At 40.2% G+C, this 20,295-nt stretch overlaps 1 protein-coding gene across 1 annotated transcript in view; it reads left to right on the forward strand.

Annotated features, from left to right (window-relative positions):
* tm9sf2 (transmembrane 9 superfamily member 2) overlaps positions 1-12,264 on the forward strand; it is a 45,384-nt gene extending 33,120 nt beyond the window's left edge. Inside the window, exons 12-17 of the mRNA XM_067986597.1 lie at positions 360-417; positions 3,153-3,312; positions 5,571-5,722; positions 6,415-6,526; positions 8,050-8,221; positions 10,394-12,264. Coding sequence (XP_067842698.1) covers positions 360-417; positions 3,153-3,312; positions 5,571-5,722; positions 6,415-6,526; positions 8,050-8,221; positions 10,394-10,461 — 722 coding nt within the window. The 3' untranslated portion in view covers positions 10,462-12,264. The remainder of the gene's footprint in view (positions 1-359; positions 418-3,152; positions 3,313-5,570; positions 5,723-6,414; positions 6,527-8,049; positions 8,222-10,393) is intronic.
* The last annotated feature ends 8,031 nt before the right edge of the window (positions 12,265-20,295 follow it).

Here is a 20,295-nt window from a genome sequence, read left to right on the forward strand (position 1 = left end):
CATGTTGGTGGAACGATGAGCTGTGACACGACTTGCCCTTCCAGTATTTTCTGTTCAATGCCCACCTTCTCTCTCAATCTTTTTAATGATGAAATGTTTCTAAATCCAAATGTCCGGCCCATGACTTTGACTGGATTCTCCAATCTCTACTTTTATCAAACTAGGATTGAAAAGAAGTCCTGAGATGGGCAGTTACATTTACATTCTACCATTAGTTGGTGTACCTACCACAGAGAGCTAAATATTTCTAATTAAGTATTTTACTTGTGCTTGTACAAGATTCTTTGAAGGAAAATGTCTGTATTGGTAGCATAGCTATAAAACAATTGTGCTTATTTTTGTTTGTGTACTCTTAATAGCATTTGGTGGTGAGAAATGGAAAACAAATGTATTATTGACTTCTTTTCTGTGCCCAGGGTAAGTCAATTACTTCATCCAAGTTTATAAAAACTTATTCAATACTTTTAATGTAAGGAAACGTCCCAAGGTGGAGGGGGGTGCGTACCAGTCACCAAGCAGCTGTTAAGAGATAATACATGGCTGGGGAGAGGTTTTGAGGAAGCTTTTGTTAAGGTGGGAAGAGATGGAGTGGAAGAGGAGAAATGTGTAGTTGGGAAAGGTTTGGGGAGCAGATGATATGGACTGCAAGACATTACAAAGGTATGGTGGGGCTATGGAGAAGTTTATAAATGAGGACATGGGTGTTGAAATCAGTGCCCTTGGGGGATAGAGAGACTGTATAGGTTGATGAGGGTAGAGTGATGGATGAGCAGAAGTAGTACAGGATAGGATTTGGACAGTGAAGTTTTTAACAAATTAGCTTATGCAGGATGGAGCTCAGGAGGGTTTGAGAGCTTGAGTCTAGATGACAAGAGCATGGGTGAGACTTTCAGCTGTGGTGGGTTGCGAAAGGGTTGGAGCTATCTGATATGGAAGCTACATGTGTTAGTCATGTAGTGTCTGTATAATGAAGTTGGCATTGATCTGATGCTGTACTGGTTAATGTGCTTTTAGTAGTTTTAATGACTTGCAGTCTCTCTTACAAGCAAAACATACTGCATATTCACAGATTAAAATTATCTGACTGTTTTGAATGAAGAGTACAAGTCGGTTGTCTATTTGTTGAATCTAAGTTTTGTAACCATGCTATTTTTTTTAAAAGAACGCAATTTTTGCAAATCTGTAAGTTTAAAGTGCAGGGAAAGGTTGAAACTTTCTGATGTTTAACTATGAACTTGTTTTAATTTCTCTAGCATTTTTGTTTTTCTTTTCTCGACAATTTTGTCCCGTATCCAAAAGGTGTTGACTTCTTGCTATCCTTGCTGGGGTATAGTTCCACAGATGTTGACTCCCCCCACCCCCACCCCCACGGTACCTCACCCGAGTTACCATAGTTCATATGGAGCCTTGACGAGGGCGCACCACAGCTGAGTTAATCCAACATCCACCTGAACTTCCAGCGAGGGCTGTTGGATGGCAGTCAGAATTGGGAATCCCAGCTGGCTTTTTCCTTCCAAATGCAGTTTGCTGAGGCTAATTGTAGACCCCTGTTGTGGCCAAGATCAGCTAACCCCCAGTACCAATTAGGCTTCAAACCTGAGACTTTTCTGACCTGTGTTGCTCGGGTACCCTCTGAGTAAACTTGCTGAGTCATCGAAGGAGCTATATCTTTCATATATGTATTGTAATCTTTCTCGGATGTTTAAATTCATTCACGGAATGCAACTACTAATACAATTGCACAGTTTCCTATTGATTGAAGTATAGAGCTTTTACCATGCATTGATGCCTGCTTGTTTTAACAAATGGATCATGTAACTTCTGTTATCTCCTGTAAACAGCAATATATTTGCGTTCAGCAGTAGAATGCATTCTTTGTGAAACCATATCTGCGTAATTTACTTGTGACAAACATGATGTGTTGTGTTTATGCTTTTTGGATGTGACATTCTGCAATTAAAATTACTAGCTTTTTATAAGGGTGGAAACAGGATCAGGCCTGATGCATTCATTTTTCACTTTGAAAACTGGGAAATGTGGCAAGGTGAAAATGAAAGAGGCTTCACGGTCACCAAATTTAATTTAACAGTTCCACATATTTTAGTGGTTGATTGTCTTCAGATCTTAAAATCACCTTCCCCCAAATTTGTAGCATTTCATTTAATTGGTTGAGATCCCTTTTTGATTGTGGGTTTATGTGTGAAAGTGTTACTCTCTCAAAACTACCCAAGCACTTTTTTTGTTTTCTTTATGGAGGAGTGGGAAGAACAGCTTTGAATATAAATCCAATATATTTGAACATTTTCTATTGCTAAGTGTTGGATATCTTCAACTCAGCAGGGAACTGGTGAATTTTCCAGATTTTTTTTTGTGTTTGAGGTGCTTTTTCTCAAGTATAATAACAGTGCCACTGTGTGTTGGAAAATGCAGCTCCATAACATTGTAACTCAACACTGCAATCCAAACAAAAGAAGTACCAGATTACATTAAAACTAAAACTGATAATCACAGGATTTTATAAGAGATAAAGTGAGCAAGTATGTTTCTATAAGAGCAGGAGAGTGGGACTAACTCTTTCAAAGAGCCTGCACAGGCACTTTGGGCTGAATGGCCTCCTTCTGTGCTGTATGATTCTATGTAGAATGAGGAAAGTGTACATGAAACGGAACTACCAGAAGGTATTTTGATGATAACATATTCAGGCAGTTGTCTTATACCCAGGTTTATTTGCGTGTGTTAAACCTTAAAGTAAAATCCTCTTTTTCAAAAAGTCATTGCATTTTCACATTTGATACTTAGAAAATGTGTACTAAGGTGGCTTGCGAGCTGCCTCTAATTAGTTTGCGAGGTGGGGGGGGGTAGGGGGTGGGGGGGGGGGGGGGGGGGGGGAGAAGAGACAGTGGCAGTCAAGAGACATGTTAAATACAATACATCGGAGAAACCACTTTTGATCCAATGATTTGAGTTTTTACGTGACAGGTACTTGCATTCAGAAATTCCAAAAGTTAATGCCCAATAAAAGATGTCCTGAAGTATAAGTCTTGATATCTGAAGATTCTTTCAACCTAAAAACACCTGGCTTTCCCTCTTACTGTACCTGTCAACCGAAATTGCAATTTGATGGCATGCATATGTATTTTTTTTCCCCCCAGAATTGTTTTTGCTGATTTCTTTGTCATGAACCTAATTCTGTGGGGAGAAGGATCTTCAGCAGCGATTCCCTTTGGTACACTGGTTGCTGTCCTGGCATTGTGGTTTGGCATTTCAGTGCCTCTGACCTTTATTGGTGCCTACTTTGGCTTCAAGAAACATGTAAGTTTCCTTATTGGTTTATCCTTTTTTTTTTGGGAAGGTTCTTCACATAATAGAGTTGAACTGAATAGGGTCCAGTCCAGAACCAGGCAGGTGGGGACCCTACTGTGCCATCCCCCGGGTGTGCAGAGTAGCTGTTGATTCTGTAGTACCGGCTCCCAGGGGTGATCAGCTACCTGATGGATTTCCTGAGCCTCCACACAGCTTGTCTGAATAAGTTGCTCCATTGGTGGCTGGAAATCTTCCCAGACTTCAAGTGATAACAGTCTGCTGTTTTCAACTTTCCAGCAACTTCTTGTCAAAATCTGTCAGCCTGTGCTTCTGTCTCTGTGTGCGTGCATTGTGCGTCTGTCTCTGTGTGCGTGCGACTGTCTTAGACTTTTTTCTTGTATCTGTTCTGGAATCCCCATCTCCTACCTAAAAGTGTTAAATTATGAGGAATAGTTGCATAGATTAGGTTTGTGTTCCCTCAAATATAGACGATTAAAGGGTGATCAGATTTAGGTGTTTACAATGATTAAAGGATTTGATAGATAGATCGAGAGAAACTATTTCCTCTGTTGGGGGAGTCCAGAACAAGGGGGACATGACCTTAAAGTTGGAGCTAGGCCGTTCAGGGGTGATGTCAGGAAGCTCTTCTTCACACAAAGGGTAGTGGGAAACCTGGAAAACTGTCTCCCAAAAAGCCGTTGAGGCTGGGGGTCAGTTGAAAAATTCAAAACGGAGATTGATAGATTTTTGTTAGGTAAGGGTATTAAGGGTTACGGAACCAAGGCGGGAAGATGGAGCTAAGATACAGATCAGCCATGATCAAATTGAATGGCGGAACAGGCTCGAGGGGCTGAATGGCCTATTGCTGTTCCTATTAAGGGATTTTTGGCGGTTTCTGGTGGGAAAAGCTGTTTCCATCCTCAGTATATGGAAGTACCTGCCTACCTCCTGAAGGGTCTTGATGACCATGCTGATTATTGAATATTTACATGCTGTGTGGAGGAGATCTCCAGGTTATGTGTGAAAATGAGAGTTTACTCCAGTGGGCCTGGAACTACAAGCGGTGAGGGCTTATCATAGAATGGTTACAGCACGGAAGGAGGCCGTTCGGCCCGTCAAGTCCGTGCAGGCCCTCTGCAAGAGCAACCCATCTAGTCCCACTCCCCTGCCCTATCGCCGTAGCCCTACAATTTTTTTTCCTTTCAAGTACATATCCAGTTCCCTTTTTGAAAGCCATGATTGAATCTGCCTCCACCACCCCCTCAGGCAGTGCATTCCAGATCACAACCACTCGCTGTGTAAAGAAGCTTTTTCTCAAGTTGCCTTTGGTTCTTTTGCCAATCACCTTAAATCGGTGTCCTCTGGATCTGACCCTTCTGCCAATGGGATCAGTTTCTCTCTATCTATTCTGTCTAGACCCTTCATGATTTTGAACACCTCTATCAAATCTCCTCTCAACCTTCTCTGCTCTAAGGAGAACAACCCCAGCTTCTCCAGTCCAAGCATGTAACTGAAGTCCTTCATCCCTGGAATCATTCTAGTAAATCTCCCCTGCTTATTGTGCTACGTTCTCTTACTGTGGTTCTCAGTAGTAACTAGTTAGAAGCCAGGAGCATCATTTTGACAGCTATATTTGCACCAACCTGGTTCAAGGTTGTTTGGGATGAATTTGGTGAAATTTAGCTCCCAGAAGGTGTTTTGTCACATCTGTAGGGGGAGCCTTAGGGAGGTATTCATTTCTAAGAAGTTGACCCTCCCAGGCACAATGAGATTGGTTCACATGTTAACGTTCTAGATGAATTCAGCATCTCAAGATACATTGCCTTGAATTGAACAGTAAGGGGTAAGATTAGATAGCTTTTCTTTATTTACTATAACTTATGCACCCTGAGATTGGGGGATGGGCTGTGGTGGCAAAATAGGTAAATTGTTCAACCAATTTACTAAATGGATGATATAACCCCATGTAGGATCATTCAGGTCCCCAATTACTGCAGTGAGCAGATTAATGTGGCTTTCCATGGCCTTGTGTAAAATGTTATGTCCACAGCTCCATGCTTACATAATTTCCTGAAAAGTAACTTTCAGAACATGGCAGGAACAGATTGATCAGGCCTGATGTCAGGCAGCCCGTCTTGTGTCGCAGTGACATTAACAATAGCACGTTAGTAGCTTTTCCTAAAACAACGGTTGGACTTGCTCAGCTTCAGCTTTGTTTGTACGAATCAATAATCGTTTGGTAGCATTGACTGTAGATTCCCTTCCAGGTGATAGAGCACCCTGTTCGCATCAATCAGATCCCACGGCAGATTGCTGAGCAGTCATTCTACACAAAGCCTGTGCCTGGAATTGTCATGGGTGGTATACTGCCCTTTGGGTGTATCTTCATTCAGCTATTCTTCATTCTCAATAGCATATGGTGAGTCCTATTGTGAAAACAAAAATCGGCAATACAATCGTATTCACAGATTTATTTTTGTGATCGGTGCGTCTGTTTGTATGTCACTTCACTTTTTAAAAGAAAAATACAAAGCAGCTTTGGCACTCCATATGTGAAAGGGGCCTTTTCCACAACCTTGAATTATTTGTGCTAAAAGGGGTAAATTATGAGGACAAGTTGCTTGGACTAGGCTTGTATTCCCTCAAGTATAGAAGATTATGGGATGATCTAACGAGGTGTTTAAGATGATTAAAGGATTCGATAGGGTAGATGGAGAGAAACTATTTCCTCTGGTGGGGGAGTCCAGAACAAGGGGGCATAACCTTAAAGTTAGAGCTAGGCCTTTCAGGGGTGATGTCAGGAAGCACTTCGTCACACAAAGGGGAGTGGAAATCTGGAACTCTCTCCCTCAAAAAGCTGTTGAAGCTGAGGGTTAATTGAAAATGTCAAAATTGAGATTGATAGATTTTTGTTAGGCAAGGGTATTAAAGGTTACGGAACCGAGGTGGGTAGATGGAGTTATCCCACAGATCAGCCATGATCTAATCGAATGACGGAACAGGCTCGAGGGTCTGAGTGGCCTACTCCTGTTCCTATGTTGCTCAATTAATGAGCATTTGTCCCCTGATGAAGTATACCTTCTATATCCCCTAATTTCACTATCATTGCAGGTCTCACCAGATGTATTACATGTTTGGTTTCCTGTTTCTGGTGTTTATTATTCTGGTCATCACCTGCTCTGAGGCAACTGTTCTTCTCTGCTATTTCCATCTTTGTGCTGAGGTATGTTCATAAGATTGTAATTAACACTTAGAAAAGTTTTGTGAAACACATTTTTGTTTTAATATTCCTCTTCTATGATGAAATGTAAAGTATATTTCATGGAATATATTATTACTTTGTAAACAGCCTGCTGTAAAATACATATGTGCAAGTTGATTCTACCCATGGCCTAACTGATTTGAATACCATGCATGTATTTCTTGTCACTTGCTACAAGGTCACTGTTTAAACCAACAAGAAATCAATTTTTAAAACTTATTCTTTCAATATGTTCAGTGCTCACATCTGAGACAGGTTTTGTACTGAATTAATGTATACGTAGGGAGTAAATGTACTCACGCACCTCATTTGAAGTGAGGAAATTTTAACGTGCAATTCATTTATAAAGCAAACTGCACTGTATAATCTCAGATTTCATTCTAGTGCATCAGCACATGTACGTTGATTAAACCGTATGTATAGAGTTGCAAGAATTTGAGGGAAAGCAAGAAGTTAAATTGTGCTAAATGTATACTGAATAATTCAGTAGCAGCAGTGAACTCAAATAGATACGCATTCCCCTGTCACTTTTTATTGCATCATTATTGTATGAGATTTGTCCTTTTGACATGAACCAGCCTTTTTTGCAACCAAATAAAATATTAGATTATTATATTTAATTTTAAAGAAAATTGAAGAGATGGCTCTGTACATTTCTGCAATTGTGTTTAAAAGTTACAAAACATGTGTGCTTTAATTAGAATATACTTTGAAAGTTTTTGTTGCAAAGCTGGGAACAATTTTAAATTTAAATGAATGAAGGTGATGAAGTGATATAAAGTTAATGTTAGATGCCTTTGAGAAATTTTTGTCCATCAAAAAAAAACCTTGAATTTTCTTGCCTAAGTTTTAGTTTTTACAGATTGATGCAAATAATATGCAAAATAATGTACAGTTATAGTTTTGTGGAAGTAAGGTAATCTCATTAATCTTTTAAAGTATCGATGAAGGGGTAATCATGCTATGAGGGAGAACTAAAACACTCTTAATTTTCCAACTCCCATCCAGTGTTGTGCTAAATATTTATCCTGACTAGAAACTAAAATTGCAGAGTTTAAAATAGCAAACGCCAATCATTTCAACAAGACACACTCCAGATGACTTTCACAAAACTACAGTCAGGTGTAAAACAATTTAGCAACCCAATAAGTGTAGAGTAGAAACCATGGTGGAAACAACATCCTAAATGTAGTAATGCACAGTAGACGTAAATAAAATTATACTTAGATTTCTGATCACTCAATGGTGCAGTGTTTTAAAGGGACCCATTTCCTGGAAAGTGAGTTCTTTCTCATTTCCCTCCATTTCATAATCTCAGCTCTTTGCTGCCTGGGAGATGATGTTTATCTCCTATGTCGCTGCTGGATTTGTTGCCAAATCGAGTGTTAGAATTTTAAGCTGTTATTGCAAGTTCTGTGACGGAAGTATGTGAAACTACTACAGCCTCAAATATCTTTTTTTTAAATTATTCTTTATCATTTCAGGACTACCACTGGCAATGGCGATCGTTCCTAACTAGTGGGTTTACAGCAGTGTATTTTTTAATCTACGCGGTCCATTATTTCTATTCCAAACTCCAGATAACTGGGACTGCCAGCGTCATTTTGTACTTTGGATACACAATGATAATGGGCTTGATCTTCTTCCTTTTCACAGGTAAGCTGTTAAGAACAATTCCATGCAAACTAGTATTTGCCTCCATGGAATGCCATAGTCTCTTTTAGTGTTTCCCATCCCCTCCATGGAAGCGTTGGCTCCTTTCCTGAGGCATGCTTCCACAAGCACTGGCCACAGTTCACAAGCTCTGAATCTCTTCCAACTATTGAATACTCTGTTCTATGGCAAATGATGAAACACAGGAATTTTATCGGCCAGAATGACGTGCCTTGTGAGGTCCTAAACCACAACCTAGATCACAAAAAAGTGTGGTTTTAGATGAAAATTTCGCTTTTTAAAAATGTCCGACTGGAGTTTAAGGTGATGATCAGTATATGGGTTCAGTCAGTAAACCACTTAAAGTTCACTTTCTCAATTGCCATTATCTAGATCTTTTGATTCGATCTCCTTGTAACAAACTGTCCCGCATTCAGTATCCTGTGTATAAATGCAAGCATAGTTTTATTTATCTTGTTTTTTTATTAAGGCTCTTACATTACAGGCTCTTGGATTAAAGTATTTATTTCTATAGGCCCTTTTGGTATTTATAAATGAGTTATGGAACTCAAATGAATATTTGAAGAAAATAGAAAGACTCGCATTTATGCAGCGTCTTTCGCGACCTCAGGACGTCCCAAAGTGCTTTACAACATTTCAAAAGTACTTCATTGGTTGCAATGTAGGAAACAGGGCAGCCAATTTGTGCACAGCAAGCTCCCACAAACAGCAATGTGCTAACGACCAGATAATCTGTTTTAGTGATGTTGGTTGAGAGATAAATATCGGCCAGGACACCGGGGAGAACTCCCCTGCTCTTCTTCGAAACAGTGCCATGGGATCTTTCACGTCTACCTAAGAGGGCAGACGGAGCCTCGGTTTAATGTCTCATCCCAAAGACGGCACCTCCGACGGTGCAGCACTCCCTCAGTACTGCTCTGGAGTGTCAGCCTAGATTATGTGCACTAGTCTCTGAAGTGGGGTTTGAACCCACGACCTTCTGACTCCGAGGCGAGAGTGCTACCCACTTAGCCACGGCTGACACCTCATTTGCATCCATCTCCAAACAAACATGATTTGAAATATTAAATTTGCTGTCGGCATTTATATGGGAAGAAAGGCTGCTTTATTTCCCCTACAGCAGGCTGTAATTACAGTGTAATTGTCTGAAGAATTGTAGTGAGAAAAGTGGTTACAATGTTATATGTGAGGGGAAAAAAGTTATCAACTGTAGTATTAACAATCCCAGTTGGATTGATAAGATGCTGAGATGACCTAGTGCAAATTATCCCACTCCATTGAATATCCTTGGGGTGTTGAAATAAGTTCAGATGGTTTCCTTTTTTTGTTCAAGGGCTCTGCGGCTGTCTTTACAGAAGCCTCCCTACAGAAGCTTGTTCAGAGAAGGAGGACTTATTTGTAGCTTCTGATTCCAGTCACAAATGCCACAGCCTGAAGTACATTATCTCTAAAGGAGAGAAAAGTCATTTGTAAACGTGGCCAGAAAATCATTTCCTATTTTACTCGTGGCTTCAATTAAAAGAAATCTCTTGATTTAACCTACTGTTGATGAAATGTGTTTGACCATCCAATAGAGGGGAGGGAAGGCTTTCCATTCAGAACTCAGCACGTTACCCTATAGTAATGGCTCGGAGATATAAAAAGCTACAAAGATAAATCTGTAATTCTACTCTTGTAGTAGTTGACAGTACACGAACCCGTGTCACAAATACTCTACATATGTTTATTCAGCTAAGAGGAAAAGACAGATTCAGTAAATGTCCGGTGCTGTAGTTTCTGATGGTGTCCTGCTGTTAAGTCAGTGATTTACTTGCTGTAGGCATCGGCATTCCTGTTGCATTCCAGGTCATCGGTCAGCCTCAGCAGGCAGAATGCCACTAGCTGCAAGATAGATCTCTTTGATTCACAGCTGGGTTGGTAGCCAGGTATCATAGGCAATGAGCTAGCAAAACATCACTGGTTTTGAAGAGCATGAAAAATTATGATATAATTTGTGTTTCTTAGCATGAGTGACTGGTGAGTTAGTAAAGCAAGCCTAAGAAATGAATAACAAAATTAAATTAAGTGCTACTTCCTTTTATGCACCTGAACATTACAGCTATATTACTGATGTCTGCAAACATTTTATTCTAAAAGCTTTGTATTTTCTTTCAGGAACTATTGGATTTTTTGCATGTTTTTGGTTTGTGACCAAGATCTACAGCGTTGTCAAGGTGGATTAAAAGAACTTTCTTTTTTGGGAAATGGACATATGTTTAACAGAACTTGTGTTTAGCGAATTGATTTAATAACCTGCACATGGAAGAATCTGGTTGAATCAGAAGAACTATTGTACAAAATATTGGCACAACATTTATATTTTGTATTCTAAACCTGTTAGGATATAAATCATTTTGGAACGATTGGACACTTGTTTGGTTCAGAAGAAAATCTGTCCAGTTTGCCTTTTTATGTTGAATCAGTTTTGCTTGGGATTTGTCTATAATTTCTATTGCCTTTTTGTTTATGTATTATACTTCTATTTGCACAGTTGCTTAGAAAAGTACGTATGACACAATAACGCTTTTGTAAATTGTGGTATACGCTTTCTACTGGGAATTGCGACTGCTAATATTCAAAATACCTGTATATTCAAGATAGCAAAACTCAGTACAATAAGCCAAAAATCTAGTTTCTAATTGCAAAACTGAAAACTTGTGTTGGTATTTGTGACTCTTTCCACTTTTCTATTTTCCTTGTTGTTTATTGGTTTCCTCATTGGTTTTGAAATTATAATATATTAAGTGTGCGAGCAATTAAGGAACTTGTGTGACGTTCCTTCTCTTGCCTTAAGGCGTTTACCCACTTTTAATGCCTCCATTACAGTAGCAGAGGAAGGCACTTCAGATGAACATGTTAACCATTCATACACTAGTATCCCAGGGCATAATTTCAAGACCATTGTTTTCCGATAGTAAACTAATTTATTGGTGTGGTGACGCTGGCACTGCTATCTCCTCATTGTAGGCAATGTCTTCATGAGAATGGCTGATCAGTTGCATAGGAGCACAATGAACAATATATAGGCGTCCAACGATCTACTTTTTAGACTTCAACCTGGAATGGGTTACCGAATAAGCCCCACTGGCCATATAGGCTGCAGAAGTTTATTTCTCATCAGAACCAAAATAAGATTATTTTTCCTGATTTACTTCTTCCATGCAATCAGTTGCCCCCTCCCCAACAATGCAAAAAAAAAAGGCCCCGTTTCATATTTTCCTAAAATAGCTTTAACTGCTTCCCCTCAATCCAACCTCCAATTAGTTTTGTTAACTTTTCTGGTTTCACCGAGAAGCAATTTTTCTCATTTAGTCTAGCCGTCACCCTGTGCTGCTGACAGAAGAGGAAAGAAGTTGTACCGATTTTCTTCTTTAAAAAGGCAAATGAATAAAGCAGATTGTACGCCGTAAAGGAAAGTAACGTGGTGGAGAAGCCGGAAGCCTCGTGCACGCTGAAGAAAATGAGAAGGAAAGAGGAGGGAAATAGAGTTGAAAATATATATCTGCCACAATAACCATTTTCTGTATTTGTTTCCTTCAAGTTTCACATACTTAATACTACACTAACAAATTAAAAGGAATAATTTTACTCTACATTGATTTGAGGTCTATATTCAGAGGGGGAGAGCCTATTTTAGTGATTCTTGATCATTTTGTGGTGATTATTTGAAGAATTTATTTGCTTTATGAACATTTTTTTAAGGTAAATAATGTTTTCTATGACTGGAAGCAATGCTAATTTGATTTGTGAAGAATGACTTGAATATTCATTATGATTGTGAAATGTGTTATGCTGTTTTTGTTTATAATTGGTAGCCACTTTTTTTTAATGGGATGATTGGTCACTGTTGAATGCTGTATCTTTGTATTTTTTTTTAATGAGTTGGGACAGCCTTTCACCTGGCTAACACTGTGCCTCTGAGAACTATGAACTCAGTTTGCAAATGTACAATCTCTTGTTCAATAAACCTTGTGTAAAAAAAAATGTTTTTTTTTCCTTTTGCCGTATTCATTTGGAAAATTCATTGTAAAAGGATTAATTGATTTAAGGGTTTGTTTAATCATACAGAAGAATATGTTGACTATAATTGGCTTTTCTAGTAATATGCTGACATATGGAGTTAATCAAAACTCTTAAAATAGTCATCCCTAAAACTATTAATTTAAGATGGGTTTTCGGTGGTAAAAGATTAAATCAGAGCTTCTGGTCATGAGAATTTGTCACGGTGGTAGTATTTGCTTGTCTGTTAAATTGCAAAAAGTAAAATTCTTGCAATTTTTTCAGACCTACTTAATATTTTTAAAAATGTAAACAAAAATTCTGGCAACAATTATTATACAGTTTCTGTGTCAGACTGTTTTGGGGTTCTCTACGTACACCATTCACTCTGGCATAAACTGACAGAATTTGCTCCAAAACCTATCCCACTTTGTAGTTCTTACTTCAATTCCAACCACCATTAAAATTTTAATTGACTGTTAAATTCTCTTGATCACAAACGTGCAGGAACAGAGGGACCTGGGGGTATATGTGCCCAAATCTTTGAAGGTGGCAGGACAAGTTGAGAAAGTGGTTAAAATAGCATACGGGATCCTGGGCTTTATAAATAAAGGCATAGAGAACAAAAGCAAGGAAGTTATGTTGAACCTTTACAAAACATTGGTCCGGCCACAACTGGAGCATTGTGTCCAATTCTGGGCACTGCACTTTAGGAAGGATGTGAAGGCCTTAGAGAGGGTGCAGAAAATATTTACTAGAATGGTTCCAGGGATGAGGGACTTCAGTTACGTGCATAGACTGGGGAAGCTGGGGTTGTTTTCCTTAAAGCAGAGAAGGTCGAGAGGAGATTTGATAGAAGTGTTCAAAATCGTGAAGGATTTAGATAAAGTCAATTAAGAACATAAGAAATGGGAGCAGTAGTAGGCCATCCAGCCCCTCGAGCTTGCTCCGTTTTTCAATAAGATCGTGGGCTGATAATGGCAGATAAAGAGAAAGTGTTCCCATTGGCGGAAGGGTTGAGAACCAGAGGACACAGATTTAAGGTGATTGGCATAAGAACCAAAGGCGACATGAGAAAACTTTTTTGCACAGCGGGTAGTTATGATCAGGGATGCGCTGCCTGAAAGGGTGGTGGAAGCAGATTCAATCATGGCTTTCTAAAAGGTATTGGATAAATACTTGAAGGGAAAATATTTGCAGGGCTACAGGGGAAGAGTAGGTGTATGGGACTAACCAGATTGCTCTTACAAAGAGCTGGCATGGGCTGTAATGATTGATTGATTCTACTTTAATGTATTTAGCATTAACTAAAAATAGAGAATATTACAATAGAGAAAGGACACACAAATTCCATGAAGCATTATAATCTGATGCACTGAATTCCTGGATATACTAGCTGTGTAAGCACCTTTGCCTCTTTTATTTTGTGTTCTGGAGCCATTTAATTCTTCTGTGTGCTCTGGTATATTGCATTTGCACCAGTCACTTTCCTAATGTTCCAATTCTTTACATCTGAGGTTCATTCATTCTTGATCTCCTAATGACACCGATTTTAATTTCAAATCTAGGTTTTGTTCTTGTACAGGATATTTTCACGCCCCTAATAATTGACTCTGATGTCACTTTCGATTTAACGGCACTAATTTTTGCTGAAAATTAAATTGATTAAATTCAATGGTCTACGCAAATATTCTATCACAGATTAAAGCCGCTGCTGGGTTTTTAAAAAAAAAATTAATCCAGTTTTATGAAGGATTCGTGTTAAGTCTTTTGCAATTCAACTCCCTGCAGTTTAACAAGCTTGATGTGTCCGTATTAGTATCAGTTCTATTAGTGTGGTTCTCTCTGGTGTGGTCCTCTTTACACTGGTAATGTAATGAACATCTTCACGACCCTGCATCAATAAACGGTGCAGAAAGTGAATTAATTGAATATTTTCTGTGTTTGTGTATTTTAACAAGTATTTCATGAGTTTTGCCAAAGGCAGGGGGTGGGAAGGTGGCATCAGTGGACATATCGGAGTAAACTCTTTTCCCTTTCCCTATGGCAATATATTTGATACCTGATTCGGGCAAAACCAAAAATAATCCTATTCGTACCCTTTGTTCAGTTCATTCAAACTGGTAAAAATACATAAGGGCATGATGCAAACTTTTATTTTACATAGAACACCCATTCCCTATGAGTCGATTTAAAAATAATAATTTATATACCCAATAAATTTTGCCTTACTGGATGTTCATTTCCTTTCTCCCCATAGGTCATGTATCAACTGCTGCTGAGAACAAGCAAGTGAAATGCTCCCAGGTGTCTGCTGTTGGGCTGTTTGAGCAGCACTCGCTCCCCGTGAGGACGTGTTTAGCCACTATTTGTATATCCTGCAGTAATACAGCTGTGTTCAGCACCTCGGTGAAGTTGGAGATTGGATGGAACCGTGCGCAAATTGGCTGCCGCGTTTCCTACATCACAACGGTGACTACACTTCAGGCGTACTTCATTGGCTGAGGTCATGAAAGGATCTATATAAATGCAAGTTCTTTCTTGTGTCTCCAAGAATTGATCCCAATTTTTGGACAAATAAAGACGATCTGGAATTATATTTAATAAATATTGTTAAAGTAAGAGCTACAATAACTTGTTTTCATTTAAACTCATATTTTCAAGTGTCAGTTTTGCTCAGTTGGCAGCACTCAAACTACTGAGTCAGAATGTTGTGGTTTAAAGCCCTACTGCAGGATTTGGTTAAATGGCCTTTCCTTGTCCTTGAACGTTCTCATTAGAGCCTTTAAAGAACTGATATATTTAGGCTTTGCAAGTTGCAACTATTTTTGTTTAACTGTTCTTTTGCTGGGAATATAGATATTGATTCTTCATAGTTTACATCATCTTTCTTACAGAAGCAAGCTACTCAAATGGCAAGCCATTAAATGTGAAATTTTTCACACTGGTGTGTGGACCTATACAACTCTGTGGGAAAACACGAGGCGTTCTGGACATATTTGTAGGAAGATTAGTCATCCCGGATATATTACAGGCAATGTGGGTTATCTAAAAAGGTTGATCTTTACATTGGAGGAAATCCTAGACACAGACAAGGGTTCAAACATCCTAGAATTGACAGATGTTTCTAATTAAGACTGATTAATGTCTGTGGAAAGCTAAGTTTGGTGATTTAAGAAGAACCTTAACCTATGATCGAATTGATCATCTTGGTCGGTCATTAATGGCTATATCCCCTATGTGGGATTTCCTCACTTTCCAGAAGGTTAAAGGAAAATATGGAGAATTTTGACTGCGGGTCTTCAAAAACCCTGTGTCAAGTGGAAGTTGGAAGGTTAAGAAATTGTTTAATCAAACGGAATTAAACCACAAAGAGCATCAAAACTATTAATTAATAGCTTCAGTCTCTGAGCCAAGGGGGCAACATTGGCTCAGTGGTAGCACCCTTGCCTCTAAGCCAAAAGGTTGTGATTTCAAGATGTACTCCAGAGACTTGAGCATGTAATCTAGGCTGACGCTTCAGAATATTACTGGGGGAGTGCTGCACTTTTGGAGGATCTGCAACTCCAAAGTGCTGCCCTTCGGTTTTTCTGCCAGTTGAGCTCAAGTCCTAATGGTTCAGCCTCACCTTTGAGGATGCTCGGTGCCAAATTTACTACATCTATCGTGACCACAAGAAGGGGAATGTTGTCCACATAGTCAACGTTGGTGAGTGCTCCCAAACCCAGTTCGGGGCCGTTGATGCTTTGACCAACTCCAAGATCCAATCCAAGGGGAGCAGAAACAGATCAGGGCCGATGATGCACCTGTCGAACTCCAGACCAAGTTTCGACGGTGGGCTGGTATCGTTGCCTATACGCACGCGATTGGTCGTACCTTCGTATAGGAGGCGAATGAGTCGGACCAATTTATCCGGAGCACCCACTCGCTATAGAAATATCCAAGTTGAGTTCCTGTGCACCGAGTCAATGCTACTTTGAGATCGATGTAGGCCACCCATAGTGGCTTTTCGTACCCATAGAATTTCTGGTCAGTGTGTAATATTTCCGTCTATCTGAATAAACTGCACATGGAGCGGGAATCCTATGTAAATTCCAATATGCAATTCGTTGCAGTTGGGATAATTGTTAATCTTGTGATCTATGGGGCAAAAATATTCTTTTGTTTCTTTCTAGTAGAAAGCTGGTAAATTCATTGAATACTTTGTCAGCCTTTTCAAGACAAATATACTTTGCTATGCAGATTGGATATTGGTGTGTTTTCGCTAGATGTGCTTTCTTCATTCGTGTTCCTAGATGCAGCTACTGTTACAGTCAGTTTGGGACTCAGTAATACTATGAAATGTTTCCATGGCAACAGCTCCGGATGATTTAAATTGTTACCACAATCACACTTAAGCTCGCTGCAGGATGACAAATCTCCTTTAAAGGACAGCTGTCTACCATAGCGCATTAATACAAGTGTAAGTTTTAACCCCCTGTTAACACCCATGCTACTCTGCAGTGTATGTTCTGCCACGTATTGGATTAAACTATTCCAGGGAATCCCTGCGTATTTTCATCAAAGATTTCATCCACTTACACATTTTCCTATAGTCAGTCAAATTTCAGGAGTTTTGTGCCAGGTAAAATATGGACATCAGGACCCTTTATTTCATTACCAAAAACTAATTTTATCTTGAATTATGGATTCTAAAAGTTTTCACATAACTGACGTTAGACTTACTGGTACCCTTTACAACAACAGCAACTTGCATTTATTAGTGCCTTTAACGTTGTAAAATGTCCCAAGGCGTTTCACAGGAGCGTTGCCAAACAAAATTGGACACCGACCCACATGAGCTATTAGGACAGGTGACCAAAAGCTTGGTCAAAAGAGGTAGGTTTTAAGGAGTGTCTTAAAGGAGGAGAGAGAGTTAGGGAGGGAAATCCAGAGCTTAGGGCCTATGCAGCTGAAAGCACGGCCGCCAATGGTGGAGCGATTAAAATTGGGGTTTGCGCAAGACACCAGAATTGGAGGAGCGCAGAGATCTTGGAGGGCTGTAGGGCTGGAGGAGGTTACAGAGATAGGGAGGGGGGCGAGGCCATGGAGGGATTTGAACACAAGGATGAGAATTTTAAATCAAGGCTTCGCTGGACCGGGAGCCAATGTAGGTCAGCGAGCAGTGGGGTGATGGGTGAACGGGACTTGGTGCGGGTTAGGATATGGGCAGCAGAATTTTGGATGAGCACAAGTTTACGGAGGGTGCAAAGTGTAAGGCCGGCCAGGAGAGCCTATTAGTGATATCTACAAGGAAGTATGGATAAATTATTGAGGTTGTGAACTTTCATATGCTTTTTACTTACGCCTACTTTTTTTGCTGAAATGATCAGGGATTTTGGCAACCTTGTGACTGTTAGAAAATGTGAAAGATACCAATTCAGTAAGTCAGTAAAATAGCGTCAGAATCATACTGAGTGGGATATACAGAAGAGCAGAGAAAGCAAGAGACCAATGGAGAAATGCAGAGACAACGAAGTGGAGAAAAAAGTAGACACAAAAGTGAAAGACATAGAAACATAAAAAATAGGAGCAAGAGTCGGCCATTCGGCCCTTCGGGCCTGCTCCGCCATTCAAAATGATCATGGCTGATCGTCTAACTCAGTACCCTGTTCCCGCTTTTTCCCCATATCCCTTGAACAGAAAGACACAGGCAGGGTCACGAGCATCAGGGAAGGAGAGGCTGGCCATGTACACAAGCAGCCTCTCTTGCCTATTACTTGTATCCCTTCATTCAACTCAGCAAAGATGCACCAAGCTTAGCAACTTCAAACTGCATTCTCGAGACTGTCACATGCTCTTCTACTTCTCAACAGCAAGAGCCTCCTGTAGAAGATCAGACCTCTGTTGACCGGAGGTCACCGGTTACGGTTATTGGCTTAGTACAAAGAGGAGAAGAGTCAATTCTCTCTTAACTCTCAATTTGCTTTATTCACGTCGTTAGGTCATAAGGAAAGCTAATGAACTAGCCAAATGAGGTACTGTAAGTGGACACCTCGCAGCCTGGAGAAGCACAGCCTTTTCCTTCACTGCTCCTCAAATAAAGAAAAGAAAGATTTGCATTTCTGTAGCACCTTTCACGACCTCAGGACATCCCAAAGCGCTTTACAGCCATTTTGAAATGTAATCACTGTTGTAATGTACGAAACTCGGCAGCCAATTTGCGCACAGCAAGGCCCCACAAACAGCAACGTGAGAGAGCAACCAAAACGTATTGGGATGAAAGTGGGTACTGGAGCTAGATGGGGAAAGGCCATTTAAGGGCTGTAGGTGGGAGTGGTGGGGGGATCATACCAAGAAGGGGTGTTTATGCTCCACACGAGCCTCCTCCCATCCCCTCTTCACCTCACCCGATCAGTATATCCTTTTATTCCTTTTTCCCTCATATACTTATCTATGCATCGATGCTATTCGCCTCAACTACTCCATGTGGTAGCGAGTTCCACATTCTCACCAGTCTCTGGGTAAAAAAGTTTCTCCTGAATTCCCTATTGGATTTATTAGTGACTGTCTTATATTGAAAGCCCCTAGTTCATTGCAAGTGGAAACAGTTCCATGTCTAACCTATGGAACCCTTTCATAATCTTAACAACCTCTATCAGGTCACCCCTCAGTCATCTCTTTTCTAGAGAAAAGAGCAGCAGTGTACTCAGTCTTTCCTGTTACAACTGGTATCATCCTTGTATATTTTTTTTGCAACTTTTCCTGTGCCCTTTCCATTCCCTCGCTGACATAATTTATAGTAAGGAATCTTACAACACCAGGTTATAGTCCAACAAATTTATTTTAAAATCACAAGCTTTCGGAGATTATCCCCTTCGTCAGATGAATGAATGGAAAGGTTCTCAAATCGCATATCTTATACTAGGCTGGGACAGCATCACACCAATCAAAAGGTGTCGTTGTTATTCAAACAGGCCAGTCACGGAGAACAGCACATCCCAGTACACTGGATATACATTGTGTCAATTACACAGACAGGCAGAAAGAAACCCAAAATGGCAGAGAGAGAGAGAGAGAGAATATTAAAAAGGACATTCAGCCACTGATCTTCGGGTAAGCGTTCTCCAAGGCGGCCTTCGAGACACACGACAACGCAAAATCGTCGAGCAGAAGTTGATAGCCAAGTTCCGCACCCATGAGGACGGCCTCAACCGGGATCTTGGGTTCATGTCACGCTACACGTAACCCCATCAGCAAAAAGGGGAAAAAAATTATATGTTTTTTAATATTCTCTCTCTCTCTGCCATTTTGGGTTTCTTTCTGCCTGTCTGTGTAATAGACACAATGTATATCCAGTGTACTGGGACGTGCTGTTCTCCGTGACTGGCCTGTTTGAATAACAACCACACCTTTTGATTGGTGTGATGCTGTCCCAGCCTAGTATAAGATATGCAATTTGAGAACCTTTTCACTCATTCACCTGACGAAGGGGATAATCTCCGAAAGCTTGTGATTTTAAAATAAATTTGTTGGACTATAACCTGGTGTTGTAAGATTCCTGACATTTGTCCACCCCAGTCCATCACCGGCATCTCCACATCATAATTTATAGTGTGCAGTTACGCGTCTTTTTTTTTAACTATAATTCAATCCATTGTGCAGTTTTTTTTTCTGCATGGCAATGTTCAGCAACAAACTGTGGAGGATCGTGCACACCAGCCCATGCACGCTGCAGTACGGGCAAGGCAGGATGCACAAGACGGCAACTGTTTCTGCAGCGCCCTGCAAGCCTCAACACGTGTCGAGGGGCATGCAAATTACATGCATTAAATTAGACGCCACATTTTGACATTGGTGCAACGCAAAAAATATATATATATATATATAGCGTCAATTGCAACGATGCACCAGTGCATCTGCAGCGCGGCTCCCAGGGAATCCAGGCATTTGCTTCAGAGTGACAGCGACCTGTCAATCAACTCGCGCACCAACCAATCCGCTGGCGCTCCGGTTCGCACCAATCAGCTCGCGCATCA

This window comes from Heptranchias perlo, chromosome 6, assembly GCF_035084215.1.
Source record: "Heptranchias perlo isolate sHepPer1 chromosome 6, sHepPer1.hap1, whole genome shotgun sequence".
NCBI classification, from domain to species: domain Eukaryota; kingdom Metazoa; phylum Chordata; class Chondrichthyes; order Hexanchiformes; family Hexanchidae; genus Heptranchias; species Heptranchias perlo.